At 52.5% G+C, this 20,270-nt stretch overlaps 10 protein-coding genes across 10 annotated transcripts; 7 read left to right on the top strand and 3 right to left on the bottom strand.

Moving 5' to 3' along the window:
- Nucleotides 1-926: 926 nt before the first annotated feature.
- On the top strand, nt 927-1,148 carry PHYSODRAFT_504602 (hypothetical protein; the record flags this gene model as incomplete). The annotated part of the gene is made up of 1 exon (XM_009529250.1): nt 927-1,148. A coding segment is annotated over one exon (222 nt), but the record flags the coding sequence as incomplete, so codon positions are not given.
- A 312-nt stretch (nt 1,149-1,460) lies between these two features.
- On the top strand, nt 1,461-1,631 carry PHYSODRAFT_498787 (hypothetical protein; the record flags this gene model as incomplete). Its single annotated transcript, XM_009529249.1, has 1 exon — nt 1,461-1,631. A coding segment is annotated over one exon (171 nt), but the record flags the coding sequence as incomplete, so codon positions are not given.
- Nucleotides 1,632-1,776: 145 nt separating this feature from the next.
- PHYSODRAFT_412016 (hypothetical protein) lies at nt 1,777-2,203 on the top strand (the record flags this gene model as incomplete). The annotated part of the gene is made up of 2 exons (XM_009529248.1): nt 1,777-1,967; nt 2,038-2,203. Coding segments are annotated over 2 exons (357 nt in total), but the record flags the coding sequence as incomplete, so codon positions are not given.
- A 267-nt stretch (nt 2,204-2,470) lies between these two features.
- PHYSODRAFT_404963 (hypothetical protein) lies at nt 2,471-2,761 on the top strand (the record flags this gene model as incomplete). Its single annotated transcript, XM_009529247.1, has 1 exon — nt 2,471-2,761. A coding segment is annotated over one exon (291 nt), but the record flags the coding sequence as incomplete, so codon positions are not given.
- A 5,499-nt stretch (nt 2,762-8,260) lies between these two features.
- Nucleotides 8,261-9,406, top strand: PHYSODRAFT_332270 (hypothetical protein; the record flags this gene model as incomplete). The annotated part of the gene is made up of 3 exons (XM_009529246.1): nt 8,261-8,314; nt 8,355-9,327; nt 9,396-9,406. The coding sequence occupies 3 exons, from the start codon at nt 8,261-8,263 to the stop codon at nt 9,404-9,406; spliced, it is 1,038 nt and encodes a 345-aa protein (XP_009527541.1).
- Nucleotides 9,407-10,040: 634 nt separating this feature from the next.
- PHYSODRAFT_249835 (hypothetical protein) lies at nt 10,041-11,032 on the bottom strand (the record flags this gene model as incomplete). Its single annotated transcript, XM_009529245.1, has 2 exons — nt 10,041-10,059; nt 10,080-11,032. 2 exons carry the CDS (start codon nt 11,030-11,032, stop codon nt 10,041-10,043), a joined length of 972 nt encoding a protein of 323 aa, XP_009527540.1.
- Nucleotides 11,033-12,065: 1,033 nt separating this feature from the next.
- PHYSODRAFT_498002 (hypothetical protein) lies at nt 12,066-12,437 on the bottom strand (the record flags this gene model as incomplete). The annotated part of the gene is made up of 1 exon (XM_009529244.1): nt 12,066-12,437. A coding segment is annotated over one exon (372 nt), but the record flags the coding sequence as incomplete, so codon positions are not given.
- An 836-nt stretch (nt 12,438-13,273) lies between these two features.
- Nucleotides 13,274-13,501, top strand: PHYSODRAFT_497952 (hypothetical protein; the record flags this gene model as incomplete). Its single annotated transcript, XM_009529243.1, has 1 exon — nt 13,274-13,501. One exon carries the CDS (start codon nt 13,274-13,276, stop codon nt 13,499-13,501), a length of 228 nt encoding a protein of 75 aa, XP_009527538.1.
- Nucleotides 13,502-13,599: 98 nt separating this feature from the next.
- On the bottom strand, nt 13,600-14,679 carry PHYSODRAFT_301132 (hypothetical protein; the record flags this gene model as incomplete). Its single annotated transcript, XM_009529242.1, has 4 exons — nt 13,600-13,862; nt 13,929-13,983; nt 14,018-14,419; nt 14,650-14,679. The coding sequence occupies 4 exons, from the start codon at nt 14,677-14,679 to the stop codon at nt 13,600-13,602; spliced, it is 750 nt and encodes a 249-aa protein (XP_009527537.1).
- Nucleotides 14,680-18,516: 3,837 nt separating this feature from the next.
- PHYSODRAFT_503671 (hypothetical protein) lies at nt 18,517-19,629 on the top strand (the record flags this gene model as incomplete). The annotated part of the gene is made up of 1 exon (XM_009529241.1): nt 18,517-19,629. The coding sequence occupies one exon, from the start codon at nt 18,517-18,519 to the stop codon at nt 19,627-19,629; it is 1,113 nt and encodes a 370-aa protein (XP_009527536.1).
- Nucleotides 19,630-20,270: the final 641 nt, after the last annotated feature.

Genomic DNA, 20,270 nt, shown 5'->3' with positions numbered 1-20,270 from the left:
CCATTAAACCCTTAGGTACGCAAATCACGCTAATGTGCGCTTCTGATTAGGTACGATGCCATTAAGTGCGCCACCTCACAGCCGCTCATTTTAAGAATCGCGCTGCTGAACGGAGGCCACGTGGGGCACGCACCTCTCGCGAATCAGTCAAGCACCAAACGGCGAGGGGGGACCGATGGCTCCTGCGGGGGGAGCCATTATAAACGGTAATCAGTATGCTCCATCTTGGTGGCAACGAGAGTATCTACGTGCCTCACATTTTGTTTGAATTCTGTTGGTATGTATTGTTTGGCCGAAAGCTGCGGAACGTAAACGAGGATCTAAACTACATGTACGCCGCTCTTGGGATTGAAAAAGACGACGACGAAGACGAAGACTTTGTACTGGATGAGGAGGATGAGGAAGACAACGGCGACGAAGGGGCGGAGGATTGCTACCAAGAGGAGGAAGACGAAGAAGAGGTCGATGATGACGAGGAGAGCGATGGGTGACGACGATGAAGAGGAGGCGAGTGACGATGAAGCGAAGGCAGACGACGACGGAGAATCCAGCACAGAAGACGAAGCAGAAGCGGGTAAGACTCGTTTGGGTTATTGTTGACACTTATTGAGTTGAACTGATAATGTAGTGTGTATTTTTTAGTTTGTTTAGAACGCAGGACACGCAAACAGAGCCCCGAGCCGAGAAAGAAAGCCACAGCACGCAAGAAAACACCAGGTATTCTCGTTAAAGTTGCTTTAAGCAAAAAGATTGCGCTATCATTAATATTGACATTCACTTTGGAATCGATAGATACCGCTCTGGCCAAATGCAAGCTTTCTGCTGGGGATGAAGCCCAATCTTTCGCGAAAAAGCGTAAGGCGGAGCTGCAGCTTCACGAGTCTGTCGACGCTGATTCGGCCCCATGTTTATCCAAGCGGAACAAGCAGTACATACCGCGGAAGCGATCAAGCAAGCACCTTGACGAGTTGCGGGAAATCAAAGAGGAGCGCGAAGAAATTATCAACCCCGTTCCGCCCTTTACCCCAGCGATTATCAAGAGTTGGAGCAAGTTCAACGCACACTTGAAAATATACAAGCAGAAGCACCACCTCAAGTTTCGAGTACAAAGCTCGGAGACACGAAATCAGTACAACAGGTATGTGTGACCTCTGTTTGATGAGAAATTTAAGTTGTTAACGAAACCCCCTTTCATATGCAGCAATCATCGGGACCAAATCCCTTCACGTTTTAATTGGAGTCACAAGGTCCTCCGCTGTACACACGGTGTTTCGCAAGCGTTGCGCTCCAAGGGACATCGCAATAGAAAAGGCGACTATTGCGGGTGTCCTGCACGCATGACACCAACCGTTCAGCGGATGGAAAATGGCAAATTTCGAATTGTCATAAGAAACGAGGTATCTGCCTTTTCGTGTATTTGTTTGCTTTGTTAGTATTTCTCACATGTCGCTATTGATAACCAGAACTTTACCCACACGCACCCGACCACCCGAACGCAAGCATCGTTGTACCTGACAACAAAGACACTTCCGTTGGACGAGCAAGATCTCGAAGATGTTAAGACTTTAACGGATGCTAGTGTTTCTTCCAAGCACATCACGAACTTCCTGAATGAGAGAATCGGTACGTAGTTTTATATATGATATGCTGCAGTGATACTTACGTTACTGTTCGCGCTTTGTGTGTTTGCTAGGCTGCAAAATAACACCTCAACAGACCCGTAATCTGATCTGCAGTACTATGGGGCACGACGCAGCGGAGGCCCGTTTGAAAGACATGCTGCAAGCTATCCGTCAGTTAGACGGTAGTGACGTCCTTGTAATTCAAGACCAAATGGACGTGACATGCGGTATCGTGATGCAAACAAAGGTGCAGAAGTTGATTTTCGAGCGCTGGGGCGACGCTCTTACGATAGATTTCACTCACGGCACGAACAATTTGGGCTATCACTTGGGTGCGTATGAGTTGTTCGGTATAGCAACTTTATCTTTGTTACGGCAACCTTGCGTAGTTATAGCAACCATATCGATGATATAGCAACCTTATTAACAAAGTGATTTTCTACTGTTGTGTGTTGGATATTTCAGAGAGTCTGGTCGTCACAACCGCTACTGGTAGTGGGTTCCCAGTTGTAGACTTCATATGCCTCAACCAACGAGCTCCGATGATGACAACAATCCTGGAGTATTTCCAAGAGAAGAACCCAAGTTGGCGGATGATATCCTCCATCGTGATCGACAAAGATTTCGTTGAGTGGAGGGTGCTGAAAACACTATTTCCTGCTGCGAAAGTTTTACTTTGTCAATTCCATGCCATTTCGTACTGGAAGAAGGTGATGCAGCGGGCCCCATACAAGCTGAAGGTGTCTGAACGCGACGAGTTACTCAACCTGATGATAAAAACGCTGTACAGGTACGCAACAGGTTCTATTTATGATTCTTGTGGTAACGCTAACTTTGGAAAATAAACCATATGCAGCTCCACAGAGACAGGTTACGATTCTAGTTACGGTGCAGAGAAGCAATACTGCGAAGACAACAAGAAACAAGCTTTATTCTCGTACTTTGAACAGAACTGGGATTCGTGTCGAGACATGTGGGCGAACTTTGCTCGCAGCAAATTTTTCACGGCTGCGAATACTACAACGAACAGGATCGAGTCAAACTGGAATCAAGTGAAAATACTGTTGGGGCACAAGACACGAATTGACAAGACTATTGCGGGCTTGGTGCAGCATCAAATCATGATAACTCATCAGATCGGGTTCGTCATCGCGCAGCACCATTCGACTTCGCCCGTTCCTAAAACCATACCGATGTTTCTCCGGACGGTAGCAACTCGACTGTACCCTGACATCTTCGAGAAAGTGAGAAAAGAGTGGGAACGATTTGTGAACTTCATGGCAGATGCGACTTGTGAGCGTACAGCGTCGAGTCCTTCACAATGGAAAATTTATTGCGGGAATCAAACCTTTCGCTGTCACGATGTGGAGTGGACGTGTACTTGTCTATTTTATAGCAGTCACCATTTACCATGTCGTCATCTTATGCACTTAGCACGCGAGGCTTCAAACTGCTTCCAGCTATGGCAATTCATGATCGGTGGAGTACGTAGCAGACCTTGGAAGTGAACAACGAATTGACGGCTGCAGCGGAAATGTTACAGCCAATTGTGCAGATGTCCAAGTTAAGGTTGCCGGAAGTAAAGTTGCCGAACGACACTGGGGCTGAACCAGAACAACCACTTTATGCTGCGGGGGGTAACGCTTCGCCAATCAAAGCTAGGAAGCAAGTCGCGTACGTACGGCTACGGCGAGGTGAACGGGCAAACCAGGTTGTATTGTCTTCAGCTGAAAAATACGCATACGCAAAAGCGATGCTGGAACCGCTATTGGAATACCTGTCAGATTTGTCTAGTGCAGACTTCTACCAAGAGCTAAGTGCCTGGAAGGAAACGATCGACATAGGGCTCAACCGTGTCAACCCTGCCCCCCAACCGAGTTCTACAGAATCTGCTGAAGATAGCAAGCAAGAAGAAGATGTATCTGAACCTGTCTCAGACTCCATTCTGGACCCCGTGGAGGCAATGGGGACTATGACGCTCATGGACGCATTGGAAAGCAGCCCCACGACCATGAATTATGGCGATTACGAGTCCGACGAAAGTGTGTTACCGACACAACGCACTCACCTTTCGCAGTCATCTCCAATTCGACCCCCCATCGACGAGAAATCTCATGACAGCTGCGGAATGAGTAGCTGTGACAAGGTTTCAAGCTCTACGAAGCCTGACACAGAGTCGCGCGTTCGCCAGGTCGATGTCGTTAGAGTTCCTACGCCACCAAGCCAAGGAAACTCAAAGTCAACTCCGAAACAGCTGAGGCAAACTACGATCAGTCTCAAAGCCGACCGTCTTGCTGTTCACAAGTACCCCACTGAACTTGCCGTGACTTTGGATCAGTTCCTGATTTGGGCCAGAAAGACCTCAAATCTGAAGCGCGTGATGCAGATGCTGTCGAAGTATCCTGTTCAGCTGGAGGATGCCTATCTAAGAGCTCGGAAGATTGATTGTCATTGGGAAATTGTACGACCTGCGGACTACATGCACACATTTGTAATTCCACAAGACCTCGCCCTATCAATGCAGGCAGCAACGACTACTACCCGGAAGGAGGAGCAGCCAATTGTACTGGATGAAAAGGCCAAGAAGCAAGGACTTGTTCTCGACGTCGTCTAGGCGATTGATCCAAAACTGTGGAAATTTAGCGGGTATGGTTGCTTTAGCGATATGGTTGCTTTAGCGATATGGTTGCTTTAACATGCTTATGTTTCTAGACAATATGTAGGTGCTCTAACAGGATTCTACGCGATCAAGGCGAAGTGTACCTCATGGTTGAAGGACCGAAAGTGGCTGGAGCAAGATTGGCGTAAAATCAACTCCATCGTGGATCTTTTCGCTGCGGAGACAGCAACTGCAGGACTACTGCGTGATGCTGTTCCCGAGCGGCACCAAGGTCTAGCGAACGAAATTATCTCAAAGTTTACTTCAAGTCGGCTACGCACTGAATTTGTGACGCTCTCCAGCAAAGTCCTGATCAGCTTTGACAACATCGTGGGAGGGATCTGTCGTGGATGGCTAAATGATAGCCCTGTGCACTTTTGCTTGGAGACCCTTGCGAGATCGGTGGGGAAGTGCCATGTGCTGTCATCACTGACATGGGCTATCGGATGGCCAAGTCTCCCTAAGACAGCACTTGCAGCAACAAATTTTATTATCCACCCCGTTAATCTGCACGCAGACCACTGGGGGTAATTATCCTTCGCCTAGGCTACACGAAAAAAACAAGCAAGCTTCGGGTGCATGTTTACATGTACGAGCCGCTCATTGATGATGACTATCACCATGAAATGGAAATCGTGTGGACTGGAATTCCGAAAGACAAAGAAAATGAAGGAAAGGAGGGGCTTCGTGGTTATGTGGAGCGGTGGCACAAGGCTTCTGACCCCCGTGGCCATCTTTTCTTCGATCCGATTGAGCGGATCTGTGCCCCTCAACAACCTGATTTTGCTAGCTGTGGTGTAATGGTAGTAGCCCAAGCCCACAGCTATCTTACGGGGAACTTGCAGATGCAACTTTCTAGAATTTCCAAGAACGACGTCAAGGTGATGCGATTGAAAATGCTGTGGGTCATCATGTGTTACTCCCAAGAACGTCATCTCTCTGAACGCGACGTCGCTAAAACTAGCCAGATTCATCACCAGCTACAGAACCAGCTCTGAGAAACACCACAGTCTGTATTTACCTTTAAATACAGAGTCTATGCTGCATTAGTCTTTCATTTTTCGCACCGCCAGCTCCAGTAGAACATCGAGGGAAACAGCGTCGTCCTCTGCGGTGAGACCACCTTGGTCGGCCCCTTCATCGCCCGAGACGGCTGCTAACGCATAGCTGTTTACTTCGCGATCTTCGACGAGGGCTTAGATTTGTAGCTGCGCTGCCAGAAGCTTTTCCAGATGCTCGGTAAGCTCATCCAGCTTCTTGAGGAGTGCAATCTCGGCGATTCTCGCGCGCACCAGCTCATGTGCCAGCGATTTCTTCTCCATTTTTGCTGTCGCTCAAAATCTGCCAAGTGTTGAAAATGTGGGACACATATTGTCATGTGTTTCACGTATTGCTGTGTAGAGAACATCAGTTAGACGCCACCACGACGTGTCTAAATTTAGATATATATGTAGCAAGACCATGACGAGGGCGACGTGTCCCTGTCATTTACGCGTCATTTAAAATAAATTACCGGGTGCCAGCTGGTTTTAGGGTTGCTTTAGGCCTTGTGGTTGCTTTAATTTCTGTCGTGTTATCGTCATATGGTTGCTGTAACGCCATTCCTCAAAATCAGTAAAGGGACAATATGGGAACGGGATTGTCGATTGAGATCACGGAACAATCAATTACTTAGGTATTGTGATTGACAATCTTGGATTACAATCGCAATCATATTTTCCACAGCCCTGCGGCGGATAGGATGGGTAACTGACTGGCGTGGCGGCGGTAAAACTCGGAGTTGCTGCTTGTTTGCTTTGATCCTGTTGCTCCGATGGCTCCTTCTGTCAGGAATTTCGTGCTGACTTGAGCGCGGGCGGCTGCCACAGCACGTCGTGCGATGCCATGGAGCAGGCAGCCGAAAAGGATGGTTATGTGGACACCTTGGTGCGCAAGGGGCTCGCGTGTTGACGTGCTGTATTCTGGGGCCCGCATTGGCGACAGCGCACGCCAATGACGCTGCGCAGCACCGTCGACACACGCCACGGCATTCCGGCGTTGAATAGACCACCATCTGTCCATCACTCGAAGTAAGACCGACAGTCTCCACTGCAGCCGTGAGTCAGGCGCCGCCGCGCTTCATGACTTTCCGTTCAGGTAGATGCCGTCCCAGGAACGAATATCCTCTGGATTCCCCGCGGAAGGCTCACCTGCAGAGCTTCTCGGCATTCCTGCTTGGTATCCCAGTCCGGCTTGTCATCGTTTGATGGGGCTCACCTCCATTGCTATTACCGACAGCACCGACTCTACCTACATGTCGGACCCCAAACGCTATCGACAAGCGAGGGGCCTGTCTGTCATCCGTGCTTGCGAGCGCGTTCGGGACCCGCAGCAAGCACCGAAAGTATTGTAGATTGCGGTGGTAGTGGTGTCGAGTGATTCAGGGTCCTTCTCCTCAAAACAGTAGTGATTTCGTTCGGTCCATCGAAGGTGCAGTGTGATACACCTGACTATATTCCACAGAGATACAATCTCGGTTCGTTCTTGGTACCACGTGTTGTTTATGCGGTAATACCAGGCTGGTCCACAGCTGAGATGCTGGTCGCTTCTGTACAATATTGCCGAGGGTCTCGACAATCACTTGTGTCGAGCATTCGTAAGACAGTTTGACCACAAATCAAATCTAGTGATTTGATTGGCGAATAGTACGACTTGCCAATTCTGTTGGCACTGCCAGGCGCAGAGTGCTCGCAGGCTCTGCTAGGAAGGCCTGCGTTCCTCTTCGCTACTCTTTTTGATGCATTTCGTTGCACTTCGTATCCTGACTAATATCGGGCGCAGCATAGTAGTGGTAGTAATGATTGGCGGTTCAATAGAAGGACCAACAAACTCCCTCTACATATTTAAAACACCACGGCGAACTTAGATCGTTTAGATTTCCTAGTACTACAGTAACAGGCCGAGCAAACTGGTAAGCGCCTTTAGCCGGGCTGATCAATTACTTTAGCTTTGGCATTTTTCATGTATTCCCGAGAAGTTTCGCCGCTCATTTGACTCTTAGAGGCCCTCACGTCGTTTTGTAGTTATTTGTTTGCGACACCACCAACAGCTTACCTACACGTGGCCGCGGGTGAGGTCGGTGGTGTCCACTACCGACGTAGGTGGAGCTGCAGCAGTGTGCGCCTCCGGGAGTAAGGTAGCCAAGCAAACCGCAACAAATACAAATACAAATACAAATACAAATACCAAGACTGGCTGACGCTGCCTTGTTGCTACTCCAAAACTGTTCATTTCATGACTTTGGTAAGATCCCATAATGTACTGATTGTCTACTCCCTCGCGTACTCCGACAACGCCTCGGTGCGGAGCATGTGTGCGCGCTCGTCGTGCACTGCTTCGCTCGGAGGCGTCCTCAGAGGACACGACAGGGTTCGTGGGCCGCACTACCGGAGGAAGAGGGGCTCTATTTGGTTGTGCATTAACTAGAATTCACTATAAAGCCCTGAACGTTTTGTTTGTCAACCTGGGCTAATGGTTCGGGTGCATTTATTTCTTAACCATTCTCAAACTAGCGTGTACATTGTAGTTGGCAGTAGGGCCGCACTACCGACTACATGTTCGTGCTTGTGAGCGCCTTATTTCGTCGGCTCGACTGTAGGTGGCACGAGCAATTCAAAAACGGCAAAGCGGTTGTCCCCGGGTTCCTACATGCTCAACGGAGGAACGCACGCAACGACACTACCCTCTGAAAGTTTTGGCCAATCGCATGGTGCAAATTGTTGTCCGACAAACTGTCTTACGTTTTGACGGACAAAATACAATGTAGCCACTGATATACTAAAACCAAGATGTAGCCAAAATGCGTTGATTGCAAAACGTAAGACGCTTTGTCAGGCTCTCTGGGGCTAAGTATCGTCTTACGAAAGAGCATGAATCAATATTGTGCGAGTACATAGTCAAAATTGTACGATTGCAATTCTTTTTTACGGATCCCTGCGAGATGACCATTTACCGTGAAATGGAGGACGAGGACGGTGAGCTCCACAACGATGGTGTTCGCCGGCCAGAACGATCCGACGCAGTACGCGATGTAGGCCACGGGCTCGATCTCCGGAGCTGGCTGCGGTGTCGAGACCGACTCAGAGGCGGGACTCTTTACCCCTCTGATGGTCGGCATGTCTGACCGTAGCTCCTGGTACGCCAACACTGACAAGGACGGCAAAAACGTGCTGATCGGCTGGATCATCGAAAGCACCGGGTTCTCGGACGGCCAGCCCCAGGGCTGGGACGGCATTCTTTCACTGCCACTTGAGGTGGGTATCACCATCGTCCGTGACATCTACGACATCGACGAGCACCTCGTGGGCAAGGGCGACTGGATCGTGTCCGACACGAAGGACGTATCGTGCGCTGATGGCTCGACGAAGCAGAGCAAGACCATCAAGACTCTGGGCCTGAAGCTGCTGAGCGACCTGCAGCTGCTGCGCAACGAAAACGCGTATGAGGCGGTGCCCAGCGTGAAGTTGAACGGTTCGTCACAGGTGCTGAACTCGACGGGTGCGTCGTTCGAGTTGATCGCTGAGGTACCGGACTTCGAGCGCGGCAGCAATGCCGGCTTCGAGGTTCGCCGCAGCAGCACCGGCGACGAGGTAACGGCCATCGTGTACGACGACGCAGAGAAGGTGGTCATTGATCGCTTGAACAGCTCGTCGGCTACTTGCGCTGTGTTCGCTGACAATGGTGTGACCCCTACTTCGACCTCAGTGTGGAGCTACTTCTACCTGTACGACATCTTCACGGGTAATTCGACCAACGACGTGTGCGAAACTAAGCGCGAGAAGCTTCGTTTTCACGTGTTTGTGGACGTGTCGTGCGTCGAGGTGTTCGTGAACGACCGCTTCGCGCTGTCGGCACGCATCTACCCGTGCGCCAGCCAGACGAAGTCGGACGGCATTGCTCTGATTGCATCGGGTGACGCTACGTTTGAGAACGTGCAGGTGTGGACCGATCCACAGTCTCCTGCGGCTGCTTCGCAGCCTGCTTCGCAGCCGCAGGAGACTGTGGATCGTAAAAAATGTAATAAAGGAGTTTATCCCAAAAACCTCCTATCCCAGCCAGCCTTCGCGGAGCCCTAGTTTTGTGCTAATGAATATTGACGGAAAGCTTTTCCGGCAGACATGTGCGCCGGCACATCTTACTTGTTTCGCAGTTTTGCTCGAAGAGCCTTCTTGAGACTCACACTTGTCGTAACCTCGAGTGCGCTTCGAAGTACGCTCGGCGGCATCTTTCCCTTTTTCCACAACAATCTCGCAACCTCTTTTCGGTTGCTTCCCGCTGCAGCGATGAAAGCGTTTCTCATAACAGTGGCCGCTATGCCTGGCTTGGTCAGCAACAACTCATCATACGTCGCTCGCACAATCTGGTAGCGCCCGTCATCTGCTGCACTGGAGAAGGCTTCGATAACCACTTCGGGGCGCAGACGGTCGTCGCCACGCATGGATTTCACTACCGCGGGAAAGTCTGAAGCAGCAGCAATCCGAAAAGCTTCATTGATCACTCTAGCTGGGATACACTGCTGGTTCTGCAAGAATACGGCAATGGCACTGCACTCGACCTTGTGAGTACTGCCCAGTTGCCTCTGCTCGAGCCCCAGTGCACTTCTAAAGGCAGAGATGACGGAATCCGGATGGACGTAGGTGTTTTCGAGCAGAAATTTCGTGACCTCAAGAGTGCCGGCATTCTCGAAAGCTTTTTCAACTGACCACATTGAACACTGTGGTCTACCATGAAGGAACGATACTGCGTCAATGCATCCATACCGGGCTGCGCAAAGAAAACCAGTATCGAACAACTTCTCGGGCGCGTACTCAGACTCAAGCAGCACATCGAGGATGTCGACTCGGTCGCACAACGAAGCACAGATGAAGGCGTTCAGAACCATTTGGTACTCAGCCCACGTCCTGTTCCGCAAATATTCCTCTCCATCCCCACGTGCCAAATGCACAATCAATTCTCCTCCTTGCCCTTCGACAGATCCCGCGTGCAACTCATAGATTATCTCCACGATGCCTTGCTGTCGGGCCATCAACGCCTGCTTAAAGGCTGGAGCCATTTCCCAATGGAATTGAGGGGCACTAATCAAAACCTTCACCACGTCTTTATGTCCATTGTCAATTGCATTGGACAGCGCTCTTGACATTTCACTCGCGGGGCCCGTTTCCTCCGTCTCTCGCGCGTATTCAGCGACAAACTTGACCACCTCGACACGGCCCATCTGTGTTGCCAGATCCAAAACCCTCCACGCCACTTCGTTCAGCATGTCCACTTCGTTGTCTTCCTCATCGGAGCTAATTTTCACCTCGGACATGAGGCACTTGACGACTTCAAGTCTGCCATTGCCCCCGGCATTCATAATTGCCTCCTCCAGTATGTCCAGCGCGTTATATTCGAGTTTCCCGTCCGCCTCAACGTCGGACGCGTGGCTCCTCACCTCTGCTGACAGCCACTTGACGATGTCCAGGTGGCCGCATTGGGCCGCGACGATGAGCACTTCGAGGTGGTCGTAGCTAAATGTCGGCAGCAGTTGCTTGACCCACGCCATCTGGCCCGTATGCATGGCCTCTTCCACTGCCTCGACGTGTGTCATTAGCAGCAGGTCGAGCTGTTGCAGCACGTGTGGTAGCGCTTCGATTTCCGGGGGGAGGCGGATGTCACGTAGACGCTCATACTGGAAGCCTGCCAGGCAGGTGCTTGGGCCAGCGATGTTGCTCATCGTGGCAAAGGGACTGACGATTGAAGGGTATTTCGTACTTAGACTGGGAAATTCAGGACCATACGTTTTATGACAATTGATTGGTTTTTGCTATTGTACTGGCCAAAATAGTTGAAGCCGGAGATTATAACACGCGGACGCTCGCACCGATAGCTTAGCTATTTTTAGGCCCAGGGACCTCAAAAGACCCTCAAAAGAAGAGCAATGATCTCAACTACGCACAACAAGAGTGTAGCGCAAGGCACCAGGGCCTAACGAATGGATATTGGCCTGAAAGTAAATGCCGATGAGGGAGTTGCCGTAATCACTATGAATGAATCTTCGAACCTAACAATGAAAGGAAAGCCTAAGACGATGCGGTAAGCGCGCGAAGTGTTAGTGAAGTGTATTGGCCCCGATGTGAGCAGGGCGTTTCGCGTCAGGAGCGCGTACCAAATCCAGCAAACTTCCTCGAAGTCGTCGCCGAGGCATCCTTCGGATACTTAACGGTACATATCAACTACCTGTTTAAACTTGTATTTTCTCCCGGAATAGCGACTACCGAAACACAGCATAAAAAATGCTATCCATGCTTGTCAAATCAAATACAAATCCTATGCAAACACGACGGTATGTTACAAAGGGCAAGTTGGCAATCTCAGGGCGAATGTAGTCAATTCACCTAACCACCGTCTGTTTTGGCGTATGGTTTGCCGTTTAACCCCTTCGGTACCACGATTTTGATCGATTTTATCCTGTAGCCTACAGGATTGTGGCGTATTTGGTCTTAGTATTTGCGGAGTTTTTGGCACCATCTTCAAGAAGTTTCCCTAACCGCAGTTATGTAGTGTATCCTACAGGATATCGACAACCAAGCATAGCCTGGTATCCTGTAGATGCTGCGTTACGATCTTTTTTCAGTCAGTTGAAGGTGATGAGCTGACCTAGTTACTGCCTACGTGTAGGCCTACACTACCTCAATCAGGGCCCCCCACGCGCTGTCTTTGTACTTAGCAATCATCGGAGTGTTGTATTACATCATTCATTACAGCTCCTATTCTCCATTATCCTCGCTACTCGAAGCTGCAGAACTACCTCGTTCATCCTGTGGTGCTCGACGACGATAGCGAACGCCTTCAGGCGTAACCGTGCCATTTCGCCACATATCATGCCAAATCTGGCTGCACGTTGCCGTATTCACGGGGCCGGAAGGATCGTGCTGTCGGGCGCGCTGGCAGAGGTAGATGACGTCGCCACCGTGTGCGTTGGAACACGTCCGGCAAATGTACGTTGTCTCCCATGCTGGCTTGTGCAATGCGCGTCTTAAGATAGAGCAAACCTTACATGCGTACTGACCCCCCACTCGGACGGTCCGATAACTTTGAACTTGTTCCAGCTCGTGCCTGGTAGGTGCGGCAGAACGAGGCTGCCAAACATAGCTTATAGAGAGATGTCACCTTCAAAGTCGCTAGGACCAACACCCAGCAACGTCATTTGCATCTCCTCCATGAACTGACAGTCTGTGGGTACGGGCTTGTCCGGGTACTTGCGTGCAAACAGCTTCGAGTAGATGATGTACATGTTCACCATACCATGTTGACCAACCCGACAAATATTGTGTGGTAGTACTTCTTTAACCGCACCGATCGCTGAATTGAGAAGCGCTGGAGGCGTTTTTGATCATGTGTATCTGCTCCCCCCATTCCTTCATTGTAGTCTCGAACCAGTTGGGGGAGCAGGCACTTGGTCAATGTGGGCACCATTGCGTCGCCCCACGGTTGTAAGCGCCGTTGAGCATCCTGTAACGAGGAAGTAGACTGGCTTATTGTCCATCCATGTGACGGCAGCCATATTCGAAAAAACGCGAGACTGTGCAATGCGATAAGATCCCCGAGGACCTCTTGGCTCTTTCTTCTTGTAGACGATGCTCGTGCAGAACCCAAGGCGATCCGTGCGAATGGTCCCGACGTGGTAGAGGCCACGATCGAGAAGCAGCGAGGAGAGGAGAACACTTGTGTAAAAACGGTCTGTAATGTTAAGTCGATTCCGTTGCCCTTGTAGAACGCTGTCTATATTGCGTAGCACAGCATACTCTGACGGTAAAAGGTCCTGTCGATCACCCGCTTCTCTCCCTTGGTAGATCGCGGCCCTGTAGCAGTAGCCCGACGCCGAGTCGCACGTCATATAGCACTTTGTCCCCACGGATGGGGTTTAGCCTTCAGGTACTGCCGCATGGGGTTGAAACGGCTTCGCATTGGGATCATGCCCTCATCAAACGCAATTCGCGGTCCCACCGTCATTCCACTCCTGAAGCTCTTATTGATCGCATCGGCGACTGGTTTGATCTTCCACGTCATTACTCGTCGCGCCTCCGGAGCGTCGTTGCTACTGAAGTGTAGATACCGAATGATTTCTTCAAACCGATGGCGGGCCATATACTTGCCAAAGGTGCCTTTTGGGACGGCACCATGCGCGTTCGTAGCCCAGTGACGTGACAATCTCCCACGATGAGGGCATAGCGCACGTGCGCAGAGCAGCCCAATGAAATTGACAACCTCGTGGGGCTGGATCTTCTTGAACCTAGCCATTTATCGCTGCCGTTGGGTGGCGCTCATTGGTCTGAAGGCCGGATTGCGAGCCCGTCGGCGTTGATTCCACACTGCTAGCTGATCAGGAGAAACGTTCCGCTGCCAGCGTTGGTAGTCATTCGACGCATCCGCGATGGTCACCCACAAGGCTTTCGGAAGCATAAAAAAGAGACCTTCGAGGTTGAGACCGATAGCTTCGGCGGTGTCACTAGGAACCGCTTGGGCTTGAGTCAGCTGAGCCGCTGAAAGCTGAACGTCATGACCTGTAGCATACATGAGAAGATAATTAGCTTGGTATACTTCTCTTGTATCATACAGATAATACTTACTCGAGTCGTCCATGTGGACATCCCACCCTTTGAGGGTATGAAGGCGCAGATCAGACTTGGACAAATCTTCGGCGCTTGCGGGAGCATACAGTAGACGTAGTAGATAGGCAGCTTTCGCTGTCTTCGCCGGGGAGGAAGATGCTATCGTCATCGCTAACTTCATCGTCAACGGAATAGTCCTTCTCCTCCCCTGACTCGAGAAAGATGCCATCGTCAGCCGCAGCTACATCAGGTGGTCCAGTTGGTGGGATGGCGATCGCCTTACAGGAGCCCGGCTTGATGGTGACCGGGCCTGCCGAGGTCGTGGCCGATGCTCTGTGCGGTGGTCTCTTGGTGGCTCCAGTACATGTCGTGCTGGAGTCGTCATAGGGAGCACCCGGCGGGTCGGTGTCGCCGCTGCCGAAGACGGCGTCGAAGTTGGTGTACCGGTTTGTAACGATGTCGAGCTGGCGTAGCCGTAGAGGACGAAATCGACGCGGGTGTAGCCAAAGCTGGAGATATATCAGCAGTGCTGGAGCGTGCTCGTGCTGGGGCGGTCGACCGTGAGTCTGGGAGGTGCGGTGAATAGGTGAACGGTGTTGGCAGTGGTGTTGGAGGCACAGTCGGTGAACCACTTCCCGACTTTGGCCGCTTTGGTGGCGGTTCCAGCGCGTCTGTAGACATTATTCTATCGTTAGCATGCTACCGAGTGTTCTAGTTTTACCAATTTGTTAGATCTCACCTTGCTCGGGAACAAAGCGCAGTAGTTCATCTTCTCCCCAAAAGACGTCGACCCGACGCTCAGCGTTCGCCTTGGTGGTCCACCCGTTTTGGCGTGTAGTACTTTGTGATTGTCGATATGCCGCGCGGCGGCTGGTGGCGCCACCCTCGAGCACGAAGGTTCCGCTACATTGCGGGGAAAGACAGCTCCGTCATGGTTATCTCGAGATATGAGATCGACTTGGCGCGTTTCTGAATGAGACGTGAGGGAAGCGCACCAGGTGCGTGCCTGAGAGGAGAGGGTTTGTCCGCTATTGTACTACTGTCGGATTACTGACGCAAGGTTAGCTACAACACTCTGAAACTTAATGCCAGACAGGTGATTTGGCGATTGTATACCCTCACTTATATTGGTTATGCTTGTAATCCTATCCTGTATCCTACAGGATATCAAAACTTTTATCCTGTAGGATACAGCACGTGGTACCGAAAGGGTTAAGCCAATAGTGTTCATGTCCTTGGGTTTGTCATTGGCTTACCCTACTTGAGCCCTTTCCCCAAACTTTTGAGCAATTGAGGTCATGTTTTCAAGGCTTAATTACGCATACATCAAGTCCGAATTCGTCAAATCTGACAGCAGAATCGGAATCTACGGCGAAAATTACCCCTTATACCTAACTATCGTATATGGAAAGTTACCATCTTCTGGGAGAAAAATGACTCCGAAACCCGGCTTCAACTATTATGGCCAGTACAATAGCTTCATCGACCATTTGCCAATCCTCTGTGGCACCCGCTCGATCTTGATTGTGCTACTCCCTGTCTTAGCTCAAGTCTAAGCGCACTATTGAAAGCAAAAATGACTGAAAGCAAGGGGCGTACGCGTTTTCCAACATGAATGTCGTAACCTAAAAGTGCCCGCATCCGGCTTTTTCAACGGACTGCAAAGAGTATATGTGTGCTCCGACCAGCAAAGATATCGAATCAATATGCCTATATCGAGCCGCGCAAAAATGGTATTGAACATCTTTTGCGGCAAGATGTCAGCATCAGCCAGCACTAAGTCTTACCGTTCGCACAACTCTAGATTAACTTGTACACAATCCGCGCGTAGGTTTTCAGACACTGCTCCTCATCTCCATGTCAGAAGTCCACAAGCATTTCCGCTCCTTCCCCTTTGGCGATTTCCGGATAGTCACAGGTAATTTCCACACCACCTTGCTCTCTGAAGTTCCAACCTTGATCGTGGAGGCCGAGATGGCCTGTAACGTTCATGATCGCCTTCGCGTCACTGAAAAATAGTCTTGCTAGAATTGACCCAGGAAACTATCCAGTAACTGGTCCAATTGATGAGCGAGATGCTAAAGAGTGGATCATCCACTGCCTCTGAGTTTTACGAATGTCTCTCTGGGTGGCTTAAAAAAAACTCGTCTAAACTCTGGTGACGCTTTCTGCACTAGTGATCGGCATCATACCGACTTGCGGTTGTGCGAGTATGTACGAATGTCTTGGGCACAGATACCGCCACTGCAATCTGTCGCACTTTGCTGTGGCTGTTATTTACAAATACATGTAGAACGCAATATTTGACCGTTTTTTTTTATTTGCTGACACGAATTTTCCTGGAGTAGTAAAGTCCATGCGTGCCGACGATCACCTCGGTCTTGAGGTGGTCATCGAGGTCGAGTCGAATGGTGTTGATAACGGATGCTACCAGATTGTACAACCAAGACTACCTTCCTAAAAAGTATCAGTGAAAAACTCGTGGCAGCATCAGCCGACGGAAGAGTTAGCGTTGTCGAGATTTCGCTGACTAAGTCAGGTATATCGGCCGCAATGGTGAAAAATGCCTCCATGGTTGCAGCGGAAAACAACAGAAAGGAGATAGCCGGATTGTTGTGGTAAAAAATGCCACTGATGGTGCTAATTAGGATACGCACTAAGTGTCACGACGACCGTGACTCTCAGGAAGTTCGTCCAAGCCAAACTAAGAACCACGTAAAGATGTCCCGAGTCGGAACGGCTCGGACCGTTCCATCTCTGCGTGGGCGACGATGAGTGCCTGAGGTCGTCCACCTGCTGTGGATGCGGGCGAGAAGTTGTGGGCCGTGGGCCGGGTTGTCTCTAAGGTGGAGACCCGTGGGTCGCTACCCGGAGGTATCTCGGAGGGAAGATGTGTTTGCCGTGTCGTGGCGGGACTTCGGGGACGGATGGCATGTTAGGCGGCTTTGAGGGCCGTCAAGGTGAACGGATCAAGTCTTTGGGAGGGGTGAGCGGGAACGGAGTCACCCGAAGGCGCTGAAACGCAAGGATCTGCAGAGGTAGAGAGGAAGAGTTAGGAGTAGAAGGAAGGTCAGTCGTGAATTTTGCTTAAAAGGACCACACAGGTCGTATGGAGCACTTATTGCATTTTGCTTAGTGACCTCCTTGCTATTTGTGCCCCATAAACCTATAAGCACAGGCAGCACTTACTACTCCTATACAGCGGCGGCCGGCCCCAAACCGGTCCGACAAAGCGACTCGCGACACGTGGTGGAGAAGCAGGGTAGTGTTGCCGACTGTGGAGTGAACAGTGCTGAGAGCCTGTGCCCGGAAGTGAACAGAGTCAAGAGCCGAGCGTCTGGACCTGGTGACTGGACGTGTGACCCCCCTCCTCGTGTTTAAAGTGTGCCAGGGAAGGACCCAGGAGTCCGCACACGAGCACACGCCGCGCGGAAAAAGCGGCGTCGAGGAGCAGTGAGAGGAGCGATCCAGGCCAGTAGGACAAGGGAACGGTAATGTAGACACAAGAGCCAAGTGTGCACGGTCAAGAGCAAGAGGTCAAGTGAACAAGGAACGGTAAACTGAGAGTGAACAAGGAACGGTAAACTGAGAAGAGAAGATGCCAGGAGGACAAGGAGGAAGAGGCGGTAACGCTGAGGAAGCAGTACGCCGTCGGGCTGAACAAGAAGAAAGAGCGCGGGCTGAGCGCGCCGAGGCAGAGCGCGCCGCACGGACCGAAGCAGAGCGTGCCGAACGACGTCGGCAGAGGCCCTCGACACCGGCTTCCGGAATGCTGATGATCGGGATTGCGCCGCCGCCGACCCAGCGGCTAGGGGCCCTGCCGCCGCCCAGTCCGGCTGGAACGGGCGCGCCGGACCCAGTTGAAGAGGGATTGAGGAGTCTGGAGCGGTGGAGGAAGACCGCTGAGTATGCTGAAGAGGGAGCGTCCGTGTCGGATGTGATGCGTGAGCTCCGGGAAGATGAAGAAGACGAAGACTATGAAGAGAAGGAGGCGGTCAAGACGGAGACCGCGACTGGAGTCCAGCCGGTGACCTCGGCTGGAATGAAGACAGAGACCGTGGCGGAGGTCAAGGCGGAGCCCGCCGTGAAGGGCGAGCCGGAGCCACCGGTCTCGAGTCCGATGGGACGGTCGAGTGTGGGCAGCCCTACGCTCAGCCGGCGGACTATGGGTACGGCTACGGGACGTACGCCGACGACGACGAAGACTACCACGACGCGATAGAGGAGCCGGTCCCGACGCAGCGAGGCCCGAGTGCCGCTACACGGGTCCCGAGGCCCGCCGAACGGATCGCCCTGCCTTCGGATGGAGCTGGAGCGCTCAACATGGTCGGGGAAGGCCCCCGAGTATGGAGGATGGAGTGGGAGCGGAAGCGTGGTGACGTCGCCGACCAAGTCGCCCCCTCCGGTGAAGAAGTTGCTGTTCGCCGGTAGTCCGGCTGGGTCCTCGAAGCCGCTCGGTGGCGGAATGCCCATGCAACCTACAACGGGCCCTACGGCAAGTCGGACGCCTGGAACGGGTACGGCTCCGCCGGCTCCGACGGCTGCACCGTCGGCGAGTTGGCGCGGTGCCAGTGGACTTTCGACGAGTGCATACAACCTGTCTACGATGTACTCACATACCGTGAAGGTGCTGCCGATATTCCAGTCGGACACGGCCACGGTGGAGAAGGCGCGGGACTTCTGGGAGCTCTTCGAGAACCACACGGACGGTTTCCCCGACCGGTCCAGATTGCTGGTGTTCCGTCAGAAGCTGCAAGGCCGCGAGGCTGACCGGTGGTGGAACAACTCGAGGATCAAGTCGTTCATGACGCTCAAGGTGCGGTTCCATAACCAGTTCCTCAGCCGGACGGCTGACGAGCTGTGGGAGCTGCTAGAGAACACGAAGAGGCAGCGCGGAGAGTCCGTGGAGGAGTGGGGTGACCGAGTCTCGGACCTGTGCGAGTCCCTCGACTACCCGAATCCGCAGATGCGGTACCAGCTCTTCCGCCGAGGACTGCGGAACAAGCGCATGCTGGCGACCTTGGACGCGAGTCCCGCGTCGGACATTCCGGAGGCGTACGAGTGGCTTATATTCAAGGACATGCACCGTCCGATCGAGGAGGACGACGAGTTCTCGGACAGCGAGTCCAAGAAGAAGAACAAGAAGTCGGAGGAGGCCCCCGCGACGACTGCGGTCGAGGCCTTCGCTGAGCAGATGAAGTCGTTCATGGAGCAGCAACAACTGTGGCAACAGCAACTTATGCAGCGCCAGTGGCAGCCGCCTAGGTCGCCTCGCAATCGAGCGCCGGTAGTGGCCGCCACCCCTGCCACTCAGCCCGCTGGAAACGGTCGTGGGCCAGGGAACGCTCAGCCATTCCGGGGCATTCGGATGGGCGATGATAGTCGCACGCAGGACGGTTCGCCTGTGTGTGGTCGCTGTAACTTCATGGGACATGGTCGCGCTACATGCAAGCGCGCGTCGATGAGCTGCAGGCGCTGTGGCGCGTTTGGTCATATCGCGGTCGAGTGTGACAGGCCCCAGAACGGTGGAGGCCCGACTGCAGCCGCTGGGGGTACTCAAGCTCCGTCTGGTTGTGTTTTCTGCCAAGACGCGAGCCACTCCGTGATGCAGTGCCCCGTGTTGGCCGCGCTTCGTGATGCGACTCCGAGTTTGCTGAACGCGGCCTCGACAGTGACGGGGGCGGGAGGAAGGAGAGGAGGGAGCCACTCCTTTCTCTAGTCTAGAGGATGGCTCAGGGGGTGATCGTAGGAGGCAGGCGAGACGAAGGCGTTCTACGGTCACGGCGAGGAAAACGGTGGACAAGGTTGTGAAGAGTAGTGTGAATGAAGGGAGCGTCGAAGAGGAACGCGTAGAGTCGCCAAGAGCGGAAGTGGAAGTTGAGACGGTTACCGTACCCGGGAAGAGTGGATTGTACCCAGCGGCGTCTCCGTCGAAGAAGAATATGAGCGAGAGCAGGGGCGGACGGTGTTGTCCGTGCGGGAAGAAGGTGAAGCTGAGTGCCGGACGGAGTTGTCTGTGCACGGCGAAAATGAGGAAAGCGTGGCGGAAGAGCCTGCATACTGCTACGAGGAAGAAGCGGCGTGGGCCGTTGCGAGTGACGAGGAGGAGAAGATGTACCCTGCGGGGAAGACGGCGACCGAGGAGAGCGCCGAGCAGGACGAGTCGAGTGCAAGGGTGAACGAGGCGTGGGCCCATGATGGGGCCGCCCTCAATGGTAACGATGAAGAGGCTAAGGAGGCCGAGGCGGCCGAGCTGGACGCCCCCGCGGGCGAAGGAGACCGCGCGAGTGGCCCAGACCGCAGCTCCGAGCGTGGAGTAGGCAACGAAGAGGGGACGGCGGCTGAGACCATCAACTCGGC

Source organism: Phytophthora sojae (genome assembly GCF_000149755.1).
Source record: "Phytophthora sojae unplaced genomic scaffold PHYSOscaffold_4, whole genome shotgun sequence".
NCBI classification, from domain to species: Eukaryota; Oomycota; class Peronosporomycetes; order Peronosporales; family Peronosporaceae; genus Phytophthora; species Phytophthora sojae.
The sequence above is the reverse complement of the archived record's forward strand: the minus strand, read 5'-3'. Positions and strand labels throughout refer to the sequence as shown.